At 36.8% G+C, this 21,792-nt stretch overlaps 1 protein-coding gene across 4 annotated transcripts in view; it reads left to right on the plus strand.

Annotated features, from left to right (window-relative positions):
* Positions 1 to 21,135, plus strand: part of LOC126285454 (mitogen-activated protein kinase-binding protein 1) — an 855,827-nt gene extending 834,692 nt beyond the window's left edge. For all 4 annotated transcript variants that reach the window (XM_049984852.1, XM_049984851.1, XM_049984853.1 and 1 more), the window contains 4 exons: positions 5,588 to 5,759; positions 7,421 to 7,541; positions 9,198 to 9,436; positions 17,988 to 21,135. In XM_049984852.1, the coding sequence (XP_049840809.1) occupies positions 5,588 to 5,759; positions 7,421 to 7,541; positions 9,198 to 9,436; positions 17,988 to 18,340 (885 nt within the window). In that variant the 3' untranslated portion in view covers positions 18,341 to 21,135. The remainder of the gene's footprint in view (positions 1 to 5,587; positions 5,760 to 7,420; positions 7,542 to 9,197; positions 9,437 to 17,987) is intronic.
* The last annotated feature ends 657 nt before the right edge of the window (positions 21,136 to 21,792 follow it).

Raw genomic sequence — 21,792 nt, forward strand, 5'->3', positions numbered from 1 at the left:
GCACCACCACTGAAGTTGAATCTTGAAGGTAATGCATCTCCACCTTGGCGACTTCCAGCTGCATGGAGCAGCCACCGCCAAGTCCGTGCCACTCGTGCAAGGCAAGTATGCTGTTGCTGGTGCTAGAGCAGAGGAAGTCGGGAGTGCTCGAGCTTAATCTGTGCCCAACAAATCAGCAGGGGCCTGGCACTAATGGAGGAAGAGAGGAGGTGCCTGTGTCGGATGAGGCCAGAGGGCACAGATTGTGTGGACCAGAGGGTAATGCAATTGTTTGCTGGGACACAGCTGTCTCGGGTGGCATCGCCAGAGGTGGTTCTCAGTTCGTCAGTGGAGACCTCATAAATCCAGCAGCCATGTGTATTCTTTCCTGCAGTTGTGGTGGCCTAGGTGGCCAAGATCAAGTGAGGGCATTGTCGTGAAACCCATGAGCAGATATACAGAAATTTGGAGTATGTGTGTACCATAATTATGTACATCTGACACAAGAAAGCACCAACAAAGTTTATGTGGAGATGCTCCCAAGGTCTCAACAGGGTTCAGGACAAAATCTCCTGGGGGTTGCAGATCGTTGTTGAGCACATACAGCGCAAGACTGGACCATGGTCTCGATATCCTTGTTGGTGGCTGACCAGTATGTGTATGAGCATGCCACTTGTTTCATGTGTGATATGCCCCAGGGGCCTGCATGTAGGAGTGCAAGAACTCTGTGGGGCACAGACAGGGTAATAACGATCTGAAGCCATTTATGTTCTGTTTACAGCAGGAGAACACCATCATGGAGTGGTACCCATGCTTAACCCACCTAGTAACTGTACAGAGAATAGGATTCGTTATTATCTGGGCTGCAACCTTTGTAGCATCAAGGGGAAAACTGTGCACAGCCAATGCAGAATCAGAATCCTGCTGAAATATAACAGCTTCCTGGGTGTAAAATTCAGGATCAGAGCTCACTGGAAGCTGGGACAAAGCATTGACATTCGCATTGCAGCTCATCAGAGCATAGCAGATGTCTTAGGTGTAGGCCAGTAAGAACGATGCCCATTATTGCAGGCTTCGAGCAGTCCTGTCTGGAAGGTTGGAATGTGGTCCAAACAAGTCTTTTAATGGCTTGCAGTCTGTCGGGTTGCAGCATCAAGTGTTTTCAATAGGACTTTGTCACCTGCCTCTTTAAGGGACAACACTGTGCTGGCCCCATGCTGTGAGGCATCTGTGGCAAGAAGAGGCATTCCTGGAGAAAACAGTATGAGGCATGGTAATGATTGGAGGACTTATTTAAAGTGTACATTTTTGGAGTTTATATTCAATGTCAGCCTCAGTTACTTGAGAAAAACAGTAATTGCAGTTTCTGAAGGTGTTCATCAGTCCCCCATCACTATGATGTCATCTGAAAGGGTTTATATGCCCCAGGACAACTGGGAAATCCAAGAACAACTCAACAATTTTTTTCATCTGGGGAAATTTTTAGAATTCCTAGAATTTTTTATTGTTTCAGTTTTCAGTTGAATTTCTGCTATTTTGACTGGTAAGAACTGATATCCTAACAAAGAGTTTTACTTTAGCACAGTACTGCAGAATAATACTGCAGCAGTAAAACATGTACAAGAGAATATCACCAAAATAAAACTGTAGTTGCAAAGAAAATGCACCATTTACAACAACAAAACACAGTGTGCGCACACAATTGTCTGCCAAAAGCAAAATGTGTCAAAGACCTTAGAACAAAGACTTCACAACAGCAAACTGCTTTTGTTGAGCATTGTAAAAAGAAACTGCTTTTGTGGAGCTTTGTAAAAAGAAACTGCTTTCGATGATAGTGATGTCACAAGCGTTTACATTTCTAATAGGATGCAGGAAAATATTGTGAATGGTGGTTTGAGAAGTATTACTTTCAAAGTCGATTTCCTTTAGAGCAAGATGAATTATGTTAAAAGTGAGAAAATGCAATGAATTTCTTAAATCTCCGAGCATTTGAATCTCATTCAAAACTTAACGCTTTGAGGACCAGCCACTTAGAAAAATATTTGGCCCAGGAGGCCAGTCATTTATGCCATTATGTAAAATTTTAATGGAACATCTCTGTTTGATATATCTTAAAGAGTAATGCATGCTAAAAAAAGACCAAGCTTCAATGTTAGTTTTTCATACTTATTTTAGTTCTTTCATAGATTACAAATTCTGCTGTTTAATTACCATTCAAAAACGTGTGAGGTGAGTTCTTGAGCAATTTCACACACAATTGGCTTTTCTATGGAAAAGTCAAAGTACTTGATTGAACTTATATTCAGCCAGGTAACTGATGAAATGTTTGGTGCACAGCAGTGAAATTTGTGATAGCGCTTGTCAGAAATTTTCAGCTGCTGCAATTTAAGGTGTGCTCTTAGGTTCCTCGATAACTGCACCCTTGGAAAAAAACAGCAAACATTTTTGAAGACCAATATTATATGTGAAAGCTTAGCTTTTCTTGTATGTATACTTTATGTACATTAATGTAAACCATTAACTTTTCTATTTATGTGTTCATGCTACTTAAGTGATGCTTGTCCTCAAGAGTCTTTTGCAGCAGTACGTCTGAATAAAAGCATCTCAATTTCAAGCCCAGTTCGAATAAAATTCTCAAGATTTTGATGGCTATCCCTGCAATTGAAAGTTTTCGAATTTTGTTTGGATTGTCATGACTTGAAAACAGAGATGATGATATGAAGGGATGTTGCTGGTAGCTGGCGAGATCACATTCCGTGAGCTATGATTGGCTGACGAAGGGACATCACAGTCTAGATTTCAGTGCTTCAGAAGTTACCAAGCTGTATCGTATGTACTTACGTGTACAAAAATATGCAGTGTACGTGTCGCTATGCTTGAAAGATCTTTCCAAAATGCATTGTGTTTTGCTGGGTTTCATTTCCTAAAGTATTAAGAAGTTCTATGCTGGTGTATAAAACCATTACCATTCAAAGGACTGATAAGTTCTACAGCTCAAAGGTATAGTATATTGTGACTTAACATGAAAAAAATGTACTTCCGCCTGAGGTTTACTGTATTTTCACCTGGGAAAAGCATGTTCTTAACCGGGAAATCCAGACAAAATTCATTAATCTTTTTTGTTGTCCACGTATGCATGCTGTCTAAGTAACTGCAGCACAAAGGAATGTCTTATATCAGCTGCTTCACATAATGCTGGAAGAGTGCTGAGTCACTGGAAATAAATAAATAAAAGATAATTCCTCAGGACAGCAGGATGTGAAAATATCCTAAGTAAGTTAAAACTCCTGTCTATAAGAGATGCTTCTTAATGATGTGCTGAGTTGAGCTTCTTGATGAGCTTATCCATATGTTGGCTTCATATTAATTAGTCATCAATGTGCCTACCAAGAACTTTTGTGCACTGTGTTTTATGTTCCGTACGACCATTAATGTGTTCTTCTGCTGCTTGTAGACACGTCTACAATGACCTGTCATTATATGCTGTCTTGGAAGTGCATAAGATACTTTAATCCCAGGAGATATCCAACTCTTATCCTTGCTTCTGTTTAATTTTGCCCTTATTTGTTTTAGGAGAAAACAAAACTCAGTGTTGTAAAAATATGTTTAAGAAAGAATCACATTTTTCATATATTTTTTTATAAACTTCTCTCCGCCATCCGCCGTTCTTCCTGTTATTGCTCTCTACGGACTGTGATTGAGCTATTGATTATGATTCTGTGATACAATACTTTTCTTCTGTGGTCAGTGCCTAAATAGACAGTAAATTTTATTGTTAATATTCTCCTGTCATAATCATTTAAACCACTGATAATTGGTTTTACAGCTAGATTGCTATAAGTTGTTGGGTCTAAACACAAACTGTCAATATCAAAGCTGGACATGTTGGCAGGAATCCACAATCCTTCTTTGCAGAAAATACAGTTATCTGCTATTGATCAATCACTGTTTTTATTACCACAGACTGACCAATTTTGGATAGTCTCTCTTCTTAAAATTATGTCTCGTAGTTAGAGTATTTGTAAAATATAAGAATCAGGCCAGAAATGCCACACTAGTCAAAATATTTCATGAAATTATGGCATGGTCTTCTTACAGTCTAAATCTTTGGATTAATCTCATTGAGGTGTGCAGAGAGAAACTAGGTCATTTTCATGCACACCTTAATCAGATTAATGTGGAGATTGAGTTCACTATGGAAGAGGTTTGGACAGGTGATTACATTTTTGGGATGGCCTAGTCTTCTAGAAAGAGGATGGCAGCTTGGGACACACGATGTATTGGAAACCCATATACATGAAACATTATCTACACAAGGATTCAAATTAGCACTGATGGAAAAAACGAGATATTATCAAAACATTAGCAAATAAAGCAAGAAACCTATGTGAACTGGAACTGCTGAACACATAATTGAGATGTCTCACCAATGCAATGCTCAAGAATAGGTATTCACCCACTGAAATAAAGAGTATTAAGACAACCATGGAAAGATCATAGTGATGTAAAGGTGTCTGTGAAATCCAAGGTTTTCCTGCTGTTCATTTAAGATGTTACTGACCACTTAGAAAATGTGACAAAATTGAATATTACTGAAATCAGCTAAGAATGCTTGCAAACTCCTAGAAAAAGCAAATTCTGCATAATTGTGGTGGGGGGGGGGATGTACATGGATACTAATAAAAGAACAACTGAGAAAAGACTAGAACAACACAGGGGCAACTGTATAAGGGGAAAAATAGACAGACAGATCATCTTTTGCAAATCATGCTTTTCAGCAAGGAGATCAGAAGTTTCAATTAGGTAAAACTCAGGTACCAACAGCTGCAAGTGGATACCATGAAAGCGGCCATAGAAATTGCTAAACACCTCAGTAATTTTAATTGGGAGGAGCAGGGTGTAAAACTGAATGGTACCTGGGTTCTGGTACTGACAATGATGTGTAAGTTTTCCACCATTGGGTTATAGCAACAGCAGATGACAGCAACCAACCACAGCCAATAATGCTGGAGTGTTTAAAACATATGACTCAGAACTCTTCTAGTGAGCGTGTGGAAACAGAATTTCACTTCAGTTAGTAATGGGCCAGGGTGTGTATTGTATCTTCAAAGAAGGTATAAAGTCATCCGACTGGCATAGTAGCCTGGAAGATTTTAGATGGAGTTACAGAGTAACCACTACTAATGGAACACTATTGGTCTAACTGTAATAGTATGCAAGAAATGATCCAAATATGAACAACCAGCCTGAAACCATTTCATTTGAGATGGTAAAAACAGCAACCGGCAAATGGAAAATGAATATATTTTCTAAATTGTTGATAACTGTTGCACTATGTTTTGCAGTTCTCATAGGGAATTTTACTGTTGAAAATAATACAGAACTGGACTGCAACAACTCTAGATGCCCTTGGTCAATAATCTTTGATGGAAAATCACATACAGTGATTTTCAAATTAGGTCTGCATAACATTACTAAAACTGTTCCTAGATGTGTTATAATGCTTAAGATGCGTCCTGTTACTGACCTATAAATTGCCAGCACTGCAAGCTTGTATATATCCTGATACTCTGTTGTGATACAGCATTTTGTTGTTTTACCATTTCAGAGTGATTCAGAAAGTGACCTGAGTTTGCAGCGTTCCAGCATGGCAGCACGACTGAATGGACTGATGAGACCAACAATAAGTTCTCAAAATAAAGTCAATACACTTAGTGTAAAAAATGCAAGCAGCAACAGCCAGTCACACAGACGAGGAATGAGACCATCGTACTCATCTGGTGAGTATCAGTCACATATTTCTCATAAAACCTTTGCTGAAGCAAGTCAGATGAAGAATATTCGGCATACTAGTTAAGAAATGTTAGTTAAATGTCTGCACTGGGAAGGCAGGGGATTATTGTTTAAGATGACTATCATAAATACCATGTGACATTTGAAATGTGGTGCTGTAAAAGAATACTGAAGGTTAGATGGGTAGATCAAGTAATATATGAAAAGGTACTGAATCAAACTGAAAAAAAAGAGACAGACATTTAAATGTTATGGTTTTTTTTTCTCTGGTTGAAATATAAAGTGTTACACCATCAAGCTCTAGTCCCATATTTGTCAGACTTTGAAAAGCTGTTCTTCACACAAGGTGTTATTAGATGATTAAGCTTTCATTCAGTACAGACCGTATGTCCATCATCAGTGTTAATATGATGTGTGACTTAATGTATTCATTTTAGTGTATTCATTTTTGCATGGAAACAAACATCTTCCGAATGTCAGTGTGAGGAATTTTTCTTATTCCTGAAAAACATGCTGAGTTAATTCATGAAGATTTCTGGCTGAATGATGGTATGGAAGTATACATACATCTTCTCATCGCATCGCATCCCAACCCAGACACACACATTGTGTGACAAAACGGAACTGAGCAAGCCAGTCGTGGGCCCATACGTTCCTCAAGGCTTTTATGGGATGAACTTCAGTTTTGTGGTCATTACCCTGCTGAGTATGCCCAGCATACCCTTTGGTATACTGATCATGAGGGATATGATGAAAGGTTTACCATTCTTGCCATATAGTGGTGAGCGTTCAGCCTCCCTTCAACCATTACCAAATCAGCCCTGCTGTCATATCCGATAGCTCCCCTCAACTTTAGACTCCAGGTGTTAGCAAAGTATGGGTCAGGACAATTACTGCTTCCTGTAGTCTTTTAACTAGTTTTCTGTGACATAATGGTGTTGGTCTGACTGCCACAAACAGAAGTGGAACTCATTGCTGAACATCACAGAATGCCATTCAGTGTTGCAGTAGACCTTGTCTCTGCACCCATGAAAGTCTCTGTCGTCTGTGGCGTGGTGTCAGTGGCGTGGTTCCAGTAATATGTTGTAACACTCTGCTGACATCTGCTCAGATCTTATCTATTCTCAGAACATTTCAAACAATCCGACAGTTTTCTCCCAGTGTAGTCGTTCTGGAAGGAAGTATGACTACTGTTCTAGCTACATTGTTGTCCAGAGTCCATCTAGTCACCAGTCATTTTGCAGTCATTTCACTACAGCCAACTGTGTGTGCAAACTGTTAGTATGACGCTGTCATGTCCTTAATGTCAGTTATTCAATCTCTCTCAAAATGCAAAAGATAACAGTAAGCTGCATGTGCCCATCCCCTAGGCATATTGCCTTGTGATCTCCACTTGAACAGTTCCACTAATCTTAAAAATACTTAAGTCTCACACCATTCATCATCTGTTGGAATGGTTTTATTCTGTTCTGAAAATAAATGCCCACAAGGATGAAATTTTAATCAATATGTCCCACTGTCATAGAAATGCTGGACTAGCAGTTTAGAAGCATTTGATTAGGGTGTTTATGGTGTAATACTTCGTGTTTGCATCGTTGTGTACAGTTTTGAAATAGTAAAGAGTGTAATTTTCTTTCATTATATGCAGTTAATCTGAGCCAAGTTGGTAACAATGAAGATTCAAGCTCTGAAGAGACATCCTCGGCCCGAGGGAAGTCGTCGACAAGCAGCCGACCACGTAGTACGAGCACTGATCGTCTCACTAATGGGTATGTTTTAGTACACAGTACTAAAATTTAATAGTACACATTGCATATTCAGTCACATATTCGTTGTGTTCCACAATCTCTCACAATGAGAACTTTTAAGGATTCATATCAGTAACTGTATTTTCTGTCTGTGCTTGACAGAACTTGATGATAATAATAAATAGGAAAACACTTCCTAGTGTTCTGCAAAACTAGCAGCTTTCTGCTTCTGAGACAATCTTCAGGTGACAACTGAATGACAAACACAGATAAAAATGATGGATAACTTACACAGGTTTTATTTGTACGGAAGGTACAGAAATGGTTTAGAGTGTGTACATAGGAACACATGACCTTTTTTGAAACACAGAAAAAAATTCATTAAGTAAGAAAAGGAGAAGAATTGTATTTTAGTTAATGTAATTATTTCTATGTAAAATAAAATGTAATGCTCTCTTATGTAAACACTCTACGTCATTTTTGTATTTCCACACAAATAACATCTTTTAAGACACACACTGTTTTTATCTGAGTTTGCAACATTCTGTTGCTCCTCAATATGGGTTAAGAAGTGGAAAGCCGGTTTGTGACTAAATAAATATAATTTTGCCAAATGTTAAGAAATATTTTCCTATTTAATATTATTGATACATAACAAGTAAGACAAAGAAAAGTAGCTGTTGGAAACTAACTCTGCAGGATGTGTCAGCAGCTAACCATCATTAAATCGGTGTTTCCTGAGAATTCTAACGGAAATTATAAACACACAATAAAATTATTTGGCAAGCTTCTGGATTGCTTTAAGTAGTTGCTGTTCCTGTACTGTCCCGTGCTTGCTATTTGTATGTATTAGCTGTTGAAGAATAATAGTTACCAAAATTCAGTAAAAATTGTGGTCGTTCAAGATAAATATTTCTCTTGAAACAGGATGACATATGAAACCTAGGTAACAGTCAGATTGCAACAGATATCTCATTTCACTCTATTAGAGCCAATTGAGGTGACCACTTTTGCCCACCAGTCAGTACTAACATATTAATTCAGAATGTACAGATGATGCAATCTATAGAGATAATAAGGTTTTTTAGCCACCAGGTGCACTTCATTGAAATGTACCTTTTTGTTCACCTTCTGCTGACAGCTATGATACTACATATGTACTCGACAAGTAGTAAATAGGCTTATAAGAATAAGAGAACACAGTTAATGAAGTAAGAGTGAAGATTCTAATATATTTTCTCTTCATTGAGTCATGTTCTTCCTTTAAAGGTCATTGCAACTACTTTTTGCAATTGTCCTGATAAGCTTTTTTATTATACCTTGTTAATTTTGTTGGTCATCTGTATATATTACTTGTTTTGTTTTTGTGCTGATATTGCCAAGCAAGGTGGCATAATTATTGACTCTGGACTCTCATTTAGGAAGGGTTCAAAACCTTGCCTGACAATCCATATTTAGGTATTTTGTGGACTCTCTAAATTGAATATGGTGAATGCCAGAAAGTTTCCTTTGAGAAGGACTCTGCTTATTTACTTGTACAATAAAAGCCTGAGCTCCAACTCTGATGACTTCATCGTTGAGAGGATTTTAAACTCAAGTCTTGCTCTTTATTCCTTAAAAGTAAATCGTGTACACTCTTGTCCGAAGGTGATGTAATATTCTCTCACTATATTGTAGGGCTCCGAACAGTTTGCCTCTTAGTCCTGACAGCCAGTTGATGCCACCACCAAGGAGGCTAGCTGGAGGGGCGTCAAGCAGGCAACGCAGTGCGGCCAGTGGCAGTGCGTCAGCAGGTGGCAGAGGGTCTAAACCAGTCCCTGCTGTGCGGCAACACCAGCTGGACCCCAGTCCACAGGAGTTGCCAGTCAAAGACACTGACGGGCAGTCTCCCTTTGTGGATGTTGCTAGTGCACCTTGTGAGTACTGCTCATTTTACTGTAACTCTCTGCACTGACCATTTGTTGTTTATGTTTGTAATATTTTGAAACCGTAAAATATGTTGTTTATAGTAAATGAATAATTACCTTTGTGTGCAAAGTTGGAAGTACAAAAAAGTAAAACTGTGTGGAAGAATTTGTTAAATTAATAACTTGACATGTGGACTTTCAGGAAGTAAAAATATCTAGTATAGTTTTTTTAATACAATTTCCCAAATATCGGGCTAAGCTTCATCTTGTTTTGTCTTTGTATGCTATTTATCATTTGCGTCTATCAGCTGTTTTGTATTTCCTTTTCTGTGTTGGTTCATTTCACTTCATAACTGTGGCAGTCAATATCTTTTCTCCATCCTGTATATAAACATGTTTCATGTTCAAAACTGGACTGGGAATCACTAAATAACTTTTTATCTGATCACTGGAGGGCCACATTTTCTGAAAAGTGCCACACATAGTCCTCATTTTTGCTGTCTGCTCCATAGACAGAACATTAAAAATCTAAACAGTGTCATTGTGGAAAGTTAATATATTTTTTTTTTCAATTCACTGTCATTCAGTTAATTGTGTCAGATGAAATAAAATGTTAATTTTTTTCTCGAGGGAGGAAAATATGTTTTATATAGACTGATGATGTACATAACATTTGGCCTACTTTGAAAATACATTTTCCAAGATCAAATTTCATATACATCAACTTTTCTTGTTGGCTGTTTTGATTATTTTTTGATTAAGTTTCTGTTTTCTCTGTTTCTCATCTCTCTTCAAAGTAACCATTCGTAATTAATTTGCTGGGACAGCAACAGGACAAAATTATTTTTGCATCTTTTTCCACTGAAAAAGTCTCTCTCTCATTTGTTGGCTCTTGCAGTCTTCAGAAGTATGAGACTGATGTGTCCCCGTTAGTCGGATGGTATATTGCCAGACTCATACATTCTACAAACCAATGTGAATAGTCATTTTGTTGCCACCTCCTCCAATGTTTTTAGAAATTGTGGTGGAATATTATCAACCATTCTGCTATATTCGATCTTAAGTCTTTTAAAGCTCTTCTAAATTCTGATCTAATACTGGATCCTCTATTTCTTCTATATCAACTGTTGTTTCTTCATCTATCACATCATCAAACAGGTCTTCACACCCATACAGGCCATCAATGTACTCTTTCCACCTATCTGCTCTCTTCTGCGTATTTAACTGTGGAATTCCCATTGCACTCTTAATGTTACCACCCTTGCGTTTTAATTTCACCAAAGGTTGTTTCAACTTTTCTGTTTCCTGAATCAGTCCTTCTGACAGTCGTTTTGTTTTTTATTTCTTCACATTTCTTCGTGCAGTCATTTCACCTTACCTTCTATGTGTTTCTGATTTATTTCACTCCTAAGTGACTTGTGTTTCCGTATTGTTGAATTTCCATGAAAATTTTTGTACTTCCTTCTGTCATCAATGAACTGAAGTATTTCTTCTGTTACCCATGGTTTCTTCGCAGTTACCTTCTTTGTACCTATGTTTTTCCTTCAAACTTCTGTGACTGCCCTTTTGAGAGATGTCCATTCCTCTTCAACCAAAATGTCTACTGAACTATTCATTATTATAGTGTTTGTAGCCTCAGAGAACTTCAAGCCTATCTCTTCATTCCTTAGTACTTCCGTATCCCATTTCTTTGCATATTGATTCTTCCCGACCAATCTCTTGAACTGCAGCCTAGTCTTCATCACTACTAAATTGTGATTTGAGTTTATACAGTGAAACCCTGCTTTTACACTTTTCAAGGGACTAAAAAAAATTTTTTAAGAATGGTAGTGTAAAATGTGGGAAATAACATTTTAAGCTGTTGAGGTTATGTAAGGGATTCCCCTTGCATTTTCGCACTTTATGCATGTGTACATAATAGGCATCAAAATACTCATGTCACAGACTTATTTATTATCTAATAATGATTTAATATCGAATAAAAACCGCTGATATAATGGGGATTGATAATTGCGAAGTAGAAACGTTTGACTCAATTTCGTATGTCATTATTGGTGTTTTTGGAATGCCTGCAGCTGTAATTTGTTATTTAAATAATGAAACACTGCATCAGTTACATATTTTTTCACACTTAGCACAGTGCATTTCAAGAATTTTTTTTAGATATCAAGTGCAAATATTTACATAAGTATTTTGTGTGGTGTTTGCATATGTGGTGTTCTGCGTCTCTTGAATTGAAGTTGTCTTTTTGAGGTTATCTGATACTAGGCTTCCTCAGTTATGTAGAAAACCACACTCACACAAATTATCACACACTTTTTTTTGTTTTTTTAAAAGAAGTACGTATGTAAATATTGAACTTTACAATGAGAGAAAATCCGTGAAACACATTTTGCTCAGCATGAGAATGTACATAATTTGCACTGTGTTTAAACTAAAAACATTTGAGAAATGCAAACTGAATTAAGGTGTCAACTAATGCTACAAGGAGCCTAAAGACGAAACAAACTAAATGTGGCTCGACAGAGGTGTGACAATGACTACAGTGATCACAAAACTGCGTGGGTGCTATAGAGAATGTTTGGAAATGGTTTTGATTGGTCATGATACCTTTATTCGTACGAACCTAGTTGATCCTGTCAGCCACCACGCAGAGTTGAGTTTTGCAGCACCAGGAGATACAGCACGGATTGTTCCAACTTTTACAAGTTTACCAGTTTAAATCCACTGAGTAGAGTACCCTGGTGTCAAGAAACTTAAAGGTTTGTAAACACAACTTGATGGCCGACATCGTGCCAGCGTCATTTTACATAAGTTTTTTTTTTTTTTTTTCCACGAGCATTTTTTCATAAAATATCAATTGTGGGAAAATTATAAATATGTTGATGCAAAATCAGATGTGGATTAACATTGTGGGCATAGGAAATGTCCACAAAAAAAGCACTGTAAACAGCGGGAAAATGTTAACTCCAGGAACGTAAATGTGGGGTTATATTGTATCTGCTCCAGGTATGCTTTACAATCCAACAGCTAATTTCAGAATCTCTGTGTGAACGTGATGTAATCTAACTGAAATTTTCCCGTATCTCCCAGCCTTTTCCAAGTATACCTTCTCCTCTTGTGGTTCTTGAACAAAGTATTCACTACTACTAGAAAATTTGTTGCAGAACTGTGTCAGTCTTTCTCCTCTATCATTCCTAGTACCAAGCTCATATTCTCCCGTTACCCTTTCTTCTCCTCATCCTTCCCCTACAACTGCATTACAGTCCTCTATCACTATTAGTTTTCCACCTCAACTTATAGTGTGTTTAAAATATGTTGCGATTGTTGATACTTGGGTACAGAGTGAATGGATGAAACATAGCTGCCAGCGTGTGTGGAGTATGCTAGCTAGCTGCCGTAATGCTACACATTCTTGGTGCAGAAGCTAACAGGCTCGCTTGACTGAATGTACAGCAGAGCACACAAGCTGGTCAATTTGCAGTCTTTATCAAACTGTTCAGTAAAAAAATGTGATTCTCACATGACTTGCAGTTTCATTCATCAGCTTCATGATGAACTGCCTTTCATTTCTTAATACTCATAGTTATTGTGATATTTTGTGATTAAGTAAATTACTGCAGTAAATTCTTAAAATTTGCAATGAAGAATAGCGGTAGCTATGAATTTGCGTTTGGTGCTTATTAGATTGTAAGTTGCTGCATACAAAATGTAGTCAACATATTGAAGTATTCTTTAAACTTGGAAGGATATCACTATCTTTCTCTTACCTCAAGAAAATCGATGTACGTAAAGTGCCCCATCATAAACGCACATGCCAGAGAAAAAGTCAGAATGAAATACTCCAAAACCCATCATGCCTCATAAAGGTTGAAGATATTGAAACAAGATTTTACCACGTGATAGTACACAAAAAGGAGAGAATTTTGCCACATGAGTAATATGTGAAACTCCCATACCTTCCACGATGTTTGACAACTACTGATTGTTTTCAATGAAATAAGTCATTTTCAGTGTCAATCAATAGCAAATGAAACATGTTTATTTTTATACTGAGAATCGGCTTTTTCATAAACTATAGACATGTCTTGCCTTCTGTTGCTAGTTTAATAATACCGTTTCTGGATTCTTTCACAATTTAAAATGCATTAGAATGTTAATGAGATGAATATTTGTAAACTTTGCTGTGTTTTGACAAAAGAAGGCGACTTTACCATGACAACAAGAAAAATTACCTATTACTCAAATCTCGTGAGAGTCCTTCATGAATACATTTCTTCTCAACTACCTTCTTGGTATGGCTGACAATTCGAGGCCAGTCATCTGGTGTAACATTTATGATGGTTTCTTTGGTCAGCATTTCAACCATATTGAGGAAACTTTTTGTTGTCTTTTACCACATTACTTTTCACCTGTGCTTATATATCTTCAATCAGATTTAAATGAGCATTATATGGAGGAAGCTTGATGCAACTATGCCTTTTAGCGTCAGCCAGTTCATTGATCTGATAGCTCTGCAAGTTCCATCAAGTATTGTAAAGTTGTTTTTTTAATGCCATTTAGCCTGAAGATGAGGTTTAACCCCGAAACATGTCGCTAAAGAAATAAGTAATACAATAGTTGACAAAGTTTGTGACTGGTGGCGGTAATTTAAAAAAAAACCTTTACATATTTCCTGAGATAGTCACGGTCAAAAAATAGTCAAAATGGCTTCAAATTCCATCAGCCTCCGCCTTATACATGCTAGTTCAACTTTATCCGTTGGAACATTTCTTTGTATCCAAAAAAAATTTACATTGTCGGAGTTTTATCCATCACAAGAGAGTAGTATAGTGCCTTGTCCGTTTCTGTTGTTGAATTCGTAGGAATATTTTGCAGCAGACTACTATTGTTGTAACCGGTGAATGTGTTATTGGACAAACAATTTTATTATGAGTCTCATGTTCAGATGTGCTGCACTGTTGTTGTTAATGCAATGACAACACAGAACTCCCATTCACAATACCTGATGACTGCAGAACACTTCAACACCAAAAAATACCACTTTATACTGATATGTGGCAAATATAGTTGCATTTGATGCACATCACCTAGTAATACTGTTCATTACAGTGTGACAACAGGTATGTTTTACCAATCAAACCACTGTTGGTGTGGTGTAGGTACCCATTGGTGTTATCTGCGTATTGATATCTCATCCCATCTGATAAGCCAAAAGTCGCAACTAATTTTAAATGCACAATAAATAGTGAAAGAGGAATCTAGTCCAAAAATTTCAACATTTTGGGACACTGCGAGAATGGAGTGTTCCAAATGATTTCAAAACTTAGGGGCAGTGAAATTGATAATAGTTTCTTAAACAGAAGCAATAACATGTTCCATATAGTCTGTTAATGGATCTATTTAATATTGCAATGATAATTTTGACATGTGTGCCATCTTCGTAACAACTTCACAATAAACCATTTCAGTTATAGCGATACATTCAGTTCTATAAATATTTGAAGAATTATGAAGTGGGTCTATAATGATACAAAATAAGATAAATTTTTATTCACCACATAGAGGACGTGTTGAGTGGCAGACACACACATTGAAAGAAAAGTTTTGTATTATAAGCTATTGGACAAAGTCCTTCTGATGCTGTTTGAGGGAGTGTGCAAGGATATGATGGGGACAAGAAGGTGAGCTGCTAGGTGCAGCCTCTAGAGGCTATCTAATGGGGGGAAAAGGAAGAGTAGTAAAGCAGTGAAGGGGAAAGAGTCTGAGTTGGTCTGAGGGGTACCAGCCATGTGTGCCAACTTAAGCTCTCTCTCTCTCTCTCTCTCTCTCTCTCTGTGTGTGTGTGTGTGTGTGTGTGTGTGTGTGTGTGTGTGTGTGTGTGTGTGTGTGTGTGTGTGTCTATATATGCGAAAGCCTACACTCTGCAGAAAACAAGAGTTTGGAAATAAGTGTTACCTTGTTGTTAGTAATCCCCAAATATGTAACAAACAAAAATAAACTTTGACCATTATAGCTTGTATATTAATCTGAAAAAGTAATTAAAAAAAAGCTCCTTTTTATGATAAGTCACAGTAAGTGATGTTGTAGTAAGTGATTTTTTTTCTTTTAATATAGCATGTACATAGGATTTAGAGGGTAGTGTTAGATTTCACTGTTATAGCCAACACATCGTTAAAAGCAATGTTGCTAAAAATGGCATCAACTGTATATAGTGTATGTTTTATCAGACATGTCTGAAAGAACAGACATCATTTTGATCCTATAGCCAGTCTGAATAAAAACACAAAGGAATTAAAAAATACTAGCTGTCAATGGGCACTGACTTATATCAGTGGGGCAGATTGAAAATTTGTGCCAGACTAGGATTTGAACTCAGTTCTTCTACTGACTAGGCAGATGTGCTGACCACTATGCCATCTGGACACAGTGGTCACTGCAACTACGCAGATTACCCTAGCATGCCTCCTGTCGGAACCCATTCCTCAACTTATAGCACACACTACTAATGTAGTGCCCCTATTCATTAGCCTCATTGCCAATTCCTGTGAGACTTCAAATATGTTGTGCATCTGAACTGAAAGGATCATTGGCCATCTTCGCCTTAATTATATTTATGTGGTGTCTTAATTTGAACATGTCCGAAAGAATGTACACCATTTTGTTGCTGCAGCCACTAGGAATCAAGAGACGAAGGAATTAAAGACTGATTCGTATCAATGGGACAAGTTGAAAATTTCTGCCAGGCTGGGATGCAGACCTGGGTCCCCTGCTTACTAGGCAGACATGCTGACCACTAAACCTTCTAGACACAGTGGGCATCTCAAATGCATGGACTACCCTAGCACACCTCCCATCAGACCCAAATTCTCACTACTGATCTTGGGCCCCTGCTCATTAGCCTCACTACATGCACCATCTTGCTGATTCCCATCAGACTTTTGAGGTTGATGTGCCTCTGCACTGAAGGGATCATTGGTCGTCTTTGTGTGAATTACATAAATGTGGTGTCTTTTCTTGCTATCGGACAATTTCACGGGGCCTGCAATTATTGCATCGGATGTAATTTCTGCTCTGTTTGCACACCACGAATTTCCCATCGAAACTTTTTTTTTATTGCTCTGGAACATAATAGGTTGCTGTTTCGATGTCAAATCATTTTCTGTTTGTTCTGGAACACTGAAGGTCACTATTTTCCTGCCTGAAAGATCAGAAGTTGCATTTTTTTGCATTCTCCAGCCTCACTCACATGAACTTGCTTTAAGATGTAAAACACTCGGAAAATTTACTAATAATTTTATTCGGCTGCTATAAGGTTGAATGTGATTTTTGCATTTTCCGCAGTGTGTACTTTAAATGTCAATTAAAAATCACCTCTAAAGTAAGTTTTGGTTTTATTTTTACATTCCTATAATTCTGTCCTTATAACTATATTAGTTGTCTAATAAAAATTATCCATGATTTTGGATTGAAAAATTTGAAAATCACCTGCGATTAGAGGGTTAATGAAGGATACAATCGAGTAAAGTGAGTTGGACAACAGATGGGAAACAATTTTAATGCTCTGTGCCTTATTGTTAAGAATGTTAGGCAATAACAATATAAATTTTCTATTGTTCTATTAGCAACATATAAATTACAATGTGCTATACTAGCAAGTCCTTGAGCAGTTACAAATGCCATGAAATGTTACTGGTTGGATATTATTATTCCCACATCACCACAAAAAGTACTCTTCACACAGAAAGAATTAATTTTTGGGTTTCCCTTTATTGGTAAATCTGTCTTACAGCCTGGACTGACAGGATATTTTGCAGTTTCTTCTAGCCTGTTTGTATTAATGTGCTGATATCTTTAGTTTTTAATGTCATCCAACATTCCATATCACCTTTATTGCCTCCCTCTTCTCCTTGCGTCTTTCGTATAATGACTCTTTGTTGCAGGCGATGTCTTCACAATATGTAGAAACCAAGAGGCTTTCCTTGTTCATATAATTACCACCAATTTTCTTCTCTCTCCTATGTTTTCCACTTTTGATAAATAATTGGTACTGTCCAGTCAGTGTCTGTATTTATTTCCAAGACTGGTTTGTTCATGGCTAGATAGCAGATGTCTGTTAAATCATTTAAGTTAGAAAGTTACATTCCTGTGTGCTAATTTATTTCACCTGCAAGCTTCAAATGACTTTCTCATTAAGATAATGTAAAATATTCCTGGTCAAAATATAAAATGTGTAAGTTAACATTGTGAAACAATTCTTGTTTTGACAATAGATATCAAGTAAAATTATGTCTCATAAATGTCTGGAGTTTGCAAGTCTTTTGTAGCACTTGGAGAACAAATGCATAATTTAAAACATTAATTTTCAGTTATTAAGATACACATCTTTTATCAAGGATATTATGCCTATTCCTGAAGACAGTTTTTAATATGCAATCTGTGAAAGAGATGTTTTGGTTTAAATTTTAGTGAGACATTACCAGATAAAATTTCTCCATTGTACTGAATATTTGCAGTTTACTGTAATTTCATATGTAAGAAAAATATTTCTCTATTTCAGTGTCCCAGCAGCTTTGCAGCTCTGTTGCTGAGCAGCTGACACGTACAGCAGACAGTGTGGTGCAGTTATACAAACGATTAGCTGTAGAGGGAGACGATAATGCGACAGCAGCAACAGCCATGCTACAAGCGTTGGAGGAAGCAGTAGCTGAAACACAGCGCACATTGCGTTTAGTGACTGAACCTGCCCCGAGTCCTGATCAGACATCACCTGTGTCACAGTCGACATCTCCATCTGGGCCAGAGAGTCAAGAACAGAAGAAGGTGATGGTCATGATGCAGCAATACTCGGACATGTTGCTTTCCATGGTGCATCAGCGAATGAACAGTGCTGCCCAGCAGAAGCCAAGCTAGGTTTTTCTCTAGTGTTCAAAAGAACAGGTTTACTCGTGATGGTACTGATTGTGACAGTCAGTGTAATTTGGTGAAACAGGATTGTATTTGCACAGTCCAAGAGACTCAAATGTGATTGTTAAATTTTTAAGGAATTGTGCACATGTAGAGTAAGACAATATTATATACAGAGTTTCAGATGTCATTTTTACGCAGGCGAATAAGATTATGTTCATACATGAGCATTCGTGAGTTTTCAGATCCATGTGCAGAGCAAGAATCCATTGGTTTATGAAAGTTCAGGATAACTTACTATTGTAGCAACATATATAAATCTGTTGCAGTAAAATACCATTTGCATGGTTTTTAAGTTATGATTCTAGTAAGGGAATTTGAGAGTTGTCATCTGGTAAATGCAATGGAACACTGTCTGAATCTTAAGAGACTACCACAAAAATATTTGTAGATGGAGATGTATTTTATGGAGCTTATAAGATGCTTTCTAATGTGTTACTAAAGTGGTATCTGAAATTCTATGTAATGTGCAATGCAGTTCAGTATCAGATCATGAGGTGTAAGATCACTTCTTAAAATGGCTTCTTTTTGGTAACTGCCAAATGCCATATGTATATTGCCAGAGGGGACAGACTTAATTGGTGGCCCTTGATTGTAAGATGATTTTGCTAGCAGCTTGTGTAACCAGGAATAGATTTGAGGATGAGCGGCATTTACCATGAGAATTTGCCTCTGAGTTATCTTACACAGTATGTGATAAGTGACCTCCCTACCTGTCTTAAAATATGTGCACCTAAATGCTTGAGAACCACTGCCTTAAGCATTTTACTTTCCCTCACCCTCTAAAGAAGTGTGGACATTATAAACAGTAAATGATGTGTTTGACACACATAATTATAATTATAAAAATGTGGTGGTTCTGCAGTTGAAGAGATTCAGATTGGGTACTAGTCATATTCCGCAGGTGGACTTGAAAATTTACTTACTGAAACCATAAAAATATGTTGTGTGCTGAGTTATTTAACAGCCTTTACTTTGTACTTCTGAAGCATCCTTACATGAAGATTCACTTAAAATATGTTGATATAGTTTGATTTTATGTACAGTATTTATAGAAATTGTAAATTTTACACAGTATTTGAAAATTTGATGTGTGCATAAATTCTGTTCAAATGTGTTAAATGGATATGACATTTAAAAAAAATACGTCATCTTGTAACATCTGCTTGCCGCAGGAATATTGTGATAAATTTTTATAGAATGTGTGATGATTGTATTGGTAGATGTGTTGTTCGATTAGCTTATGATCAAGTGATTGGTGAGTAATTTTCCACAATGCCCATAGTACCATGAATCTATGTACAACTAAAACTTTTACAGCACCTGACTTAATGTTTAACTTTTATTAAAACAACTGTAACAAATTCAAAACAGTGGAATAATAATGACACAGCCACAAAGTTGAAACAAATTTAATTTTTGAACATACTTCATCAGAAACCTTTTCAGAAAAACTGTGGATTCCTAAGTTGTGCTATTAACAAAAATATTTATAATTCATTAATTTATTCACATGTTAAAATTACTAGAGCCTTGCATATTGTCATATGTACCAATTTGTGTGTGTGTGTGTGTGTGTGTGTGTGTGTGTGTGTGTGTGTGTGTGTGTGTCTGTGTGTGTGAGCATGAATCTCATGGCACTTGTAAAACTTGTGTTTCAACTTCGAATATACCAGATGTAAATAATTGTTTAATATGTTAACAAAATGTACAAATATAATAATTTCTGTTAAGTTTTACTTTTTAATGTTATGTGTATGACTTAGCATGTCTGGATGGTTAAAATAATAGTGTTGAGTTAATCAACTGTTACAAAAATTGTACAAAATTTATGATTCATTGGTTAAAGTCCAGTGTAATTATTGAAAAAACAATGATTTTTACAATGTTACCTTAGTTTTATGAAATAATAATTTTCACTTGTGACAAACTCAAAATTAGAAATTGTGTTTTGACATATGAAATGGGTTTGTCTGAGGTGAAATGAAATTGGAATATGCAGTCATTGACTACTGTGTGTTTTGTTACCTTTTTGGGAAGTATACTATTGACTAAAGATGCCTCCTGCCCTCCTTTCCTCTATTCCTTGTGAGAGGAAATATTTGCGGGGAAATAAAAAAAAATACTGTTTTAACATTGCTGCTTCCTCTATACTGTTGAAGCCATAGTAATATGTTTTATTCTTGACCTTTCGGGAATAATTTTATTTAACTATGGAGGATTTGCTAATGGTTCATTGGCTTGCATTTATATTTCTTCTTGTCAAAATCACAAATTTATTGGTAGTCCAATAATGTGAACAAATCTGTTTCCATGGTTCATCTTAACTTTTTAAGATTGTTGTTGCAGTAATGATTGCATTTTTTCACACATGGTTAAAAAGTTGCCAATACGTTTTTATACATAAATCTTTTGTGTAATTCTCGTTTTCGACCCAAGCTGTAAGAGTGATGTGAATTAATTGTACCACTCATCAAAAACATGAAAGATGTGTAAATTATTTGTAATGGTTTTCTGGTGAATAACTGGCGAAGAAATCGTGTAATATTACTGTCCCCCAAATATTAAGAAAAAAATTCTACTGCTTGATTACAGTGACAATCCTTCATTAACATGTTCATCAGTAACTGTTTCTCCGAGGGAGGGGGCAGACATACTACTGTCTAATTTCTGTATGAATGGTTTGCAAAAGTCCTGTAAAGTGTAGCTCAATAAAGAGAATAAATGACTGATGCTGTTTATATTTTGTTTCATTTTGTCAACCCTGCATGTTTGTACTTGGCTAAGTAATTATTGGCACTAGAAATATTGTTTGATTTTGGAAAAGCTGCTAAGATCAGCTAAACTAAGCATTTTGAAAGTCATAGTTATGAAACTTCAGTTTTAGTTCATTTTTTTTCCTCACTAGTACCTAGAGATATGCTTGTGAAATAAATAATAAACCATAAAACACACTCTCTCTCTCTCTCTCTCTCTCTCTCTCTCTCTCTCTCTCTCTCTCTCTCTCTCTCTCTCTCCCCCCCCTCTCCCCCCCCCCCTCCCTCCCTCAGTACAGTATCAGATGTTGGAAAATATTTCTATCGACTTTGCAGGATTGTCATATTACGAGCAGAATATCTTAATGAAAACTGCCACACACACAATATTATGGGAATGGCATTTTTTTGAACATAAAAGACAACATAATATTATGGGCATGGCACTCAAAGTGTTGCTATGAGGATTACATCAAATGGCTGGATTAAGGTGAAAACTTCCAAATGAAAATAACGATTTAACAGATGGTGTCAGTCTCCAAAAGCAAGAATTCCAATGATGCCGAGCATGATATGCAAGTTCCAGACATATTTCACTGTCAGGTATTTGTCTTAGAATCCAACTGAGTAATTGTGATACAT

Source organism: Schistocerca gregaria, chromosome 8 (assembly GCF_023897955.1).
Source record: "Schistocerca gregaria isolate iqSchGreg1 chromosome 8, iqSchGreg1.2, whole genome shotgun sequence".
Classification (NCBI taxonomy): Eukaryota; Metazoa; Arthropoda; class Insecta; order Orthoptera; family Acrididae; genus Schistocerca; species Schistocerca gregaria.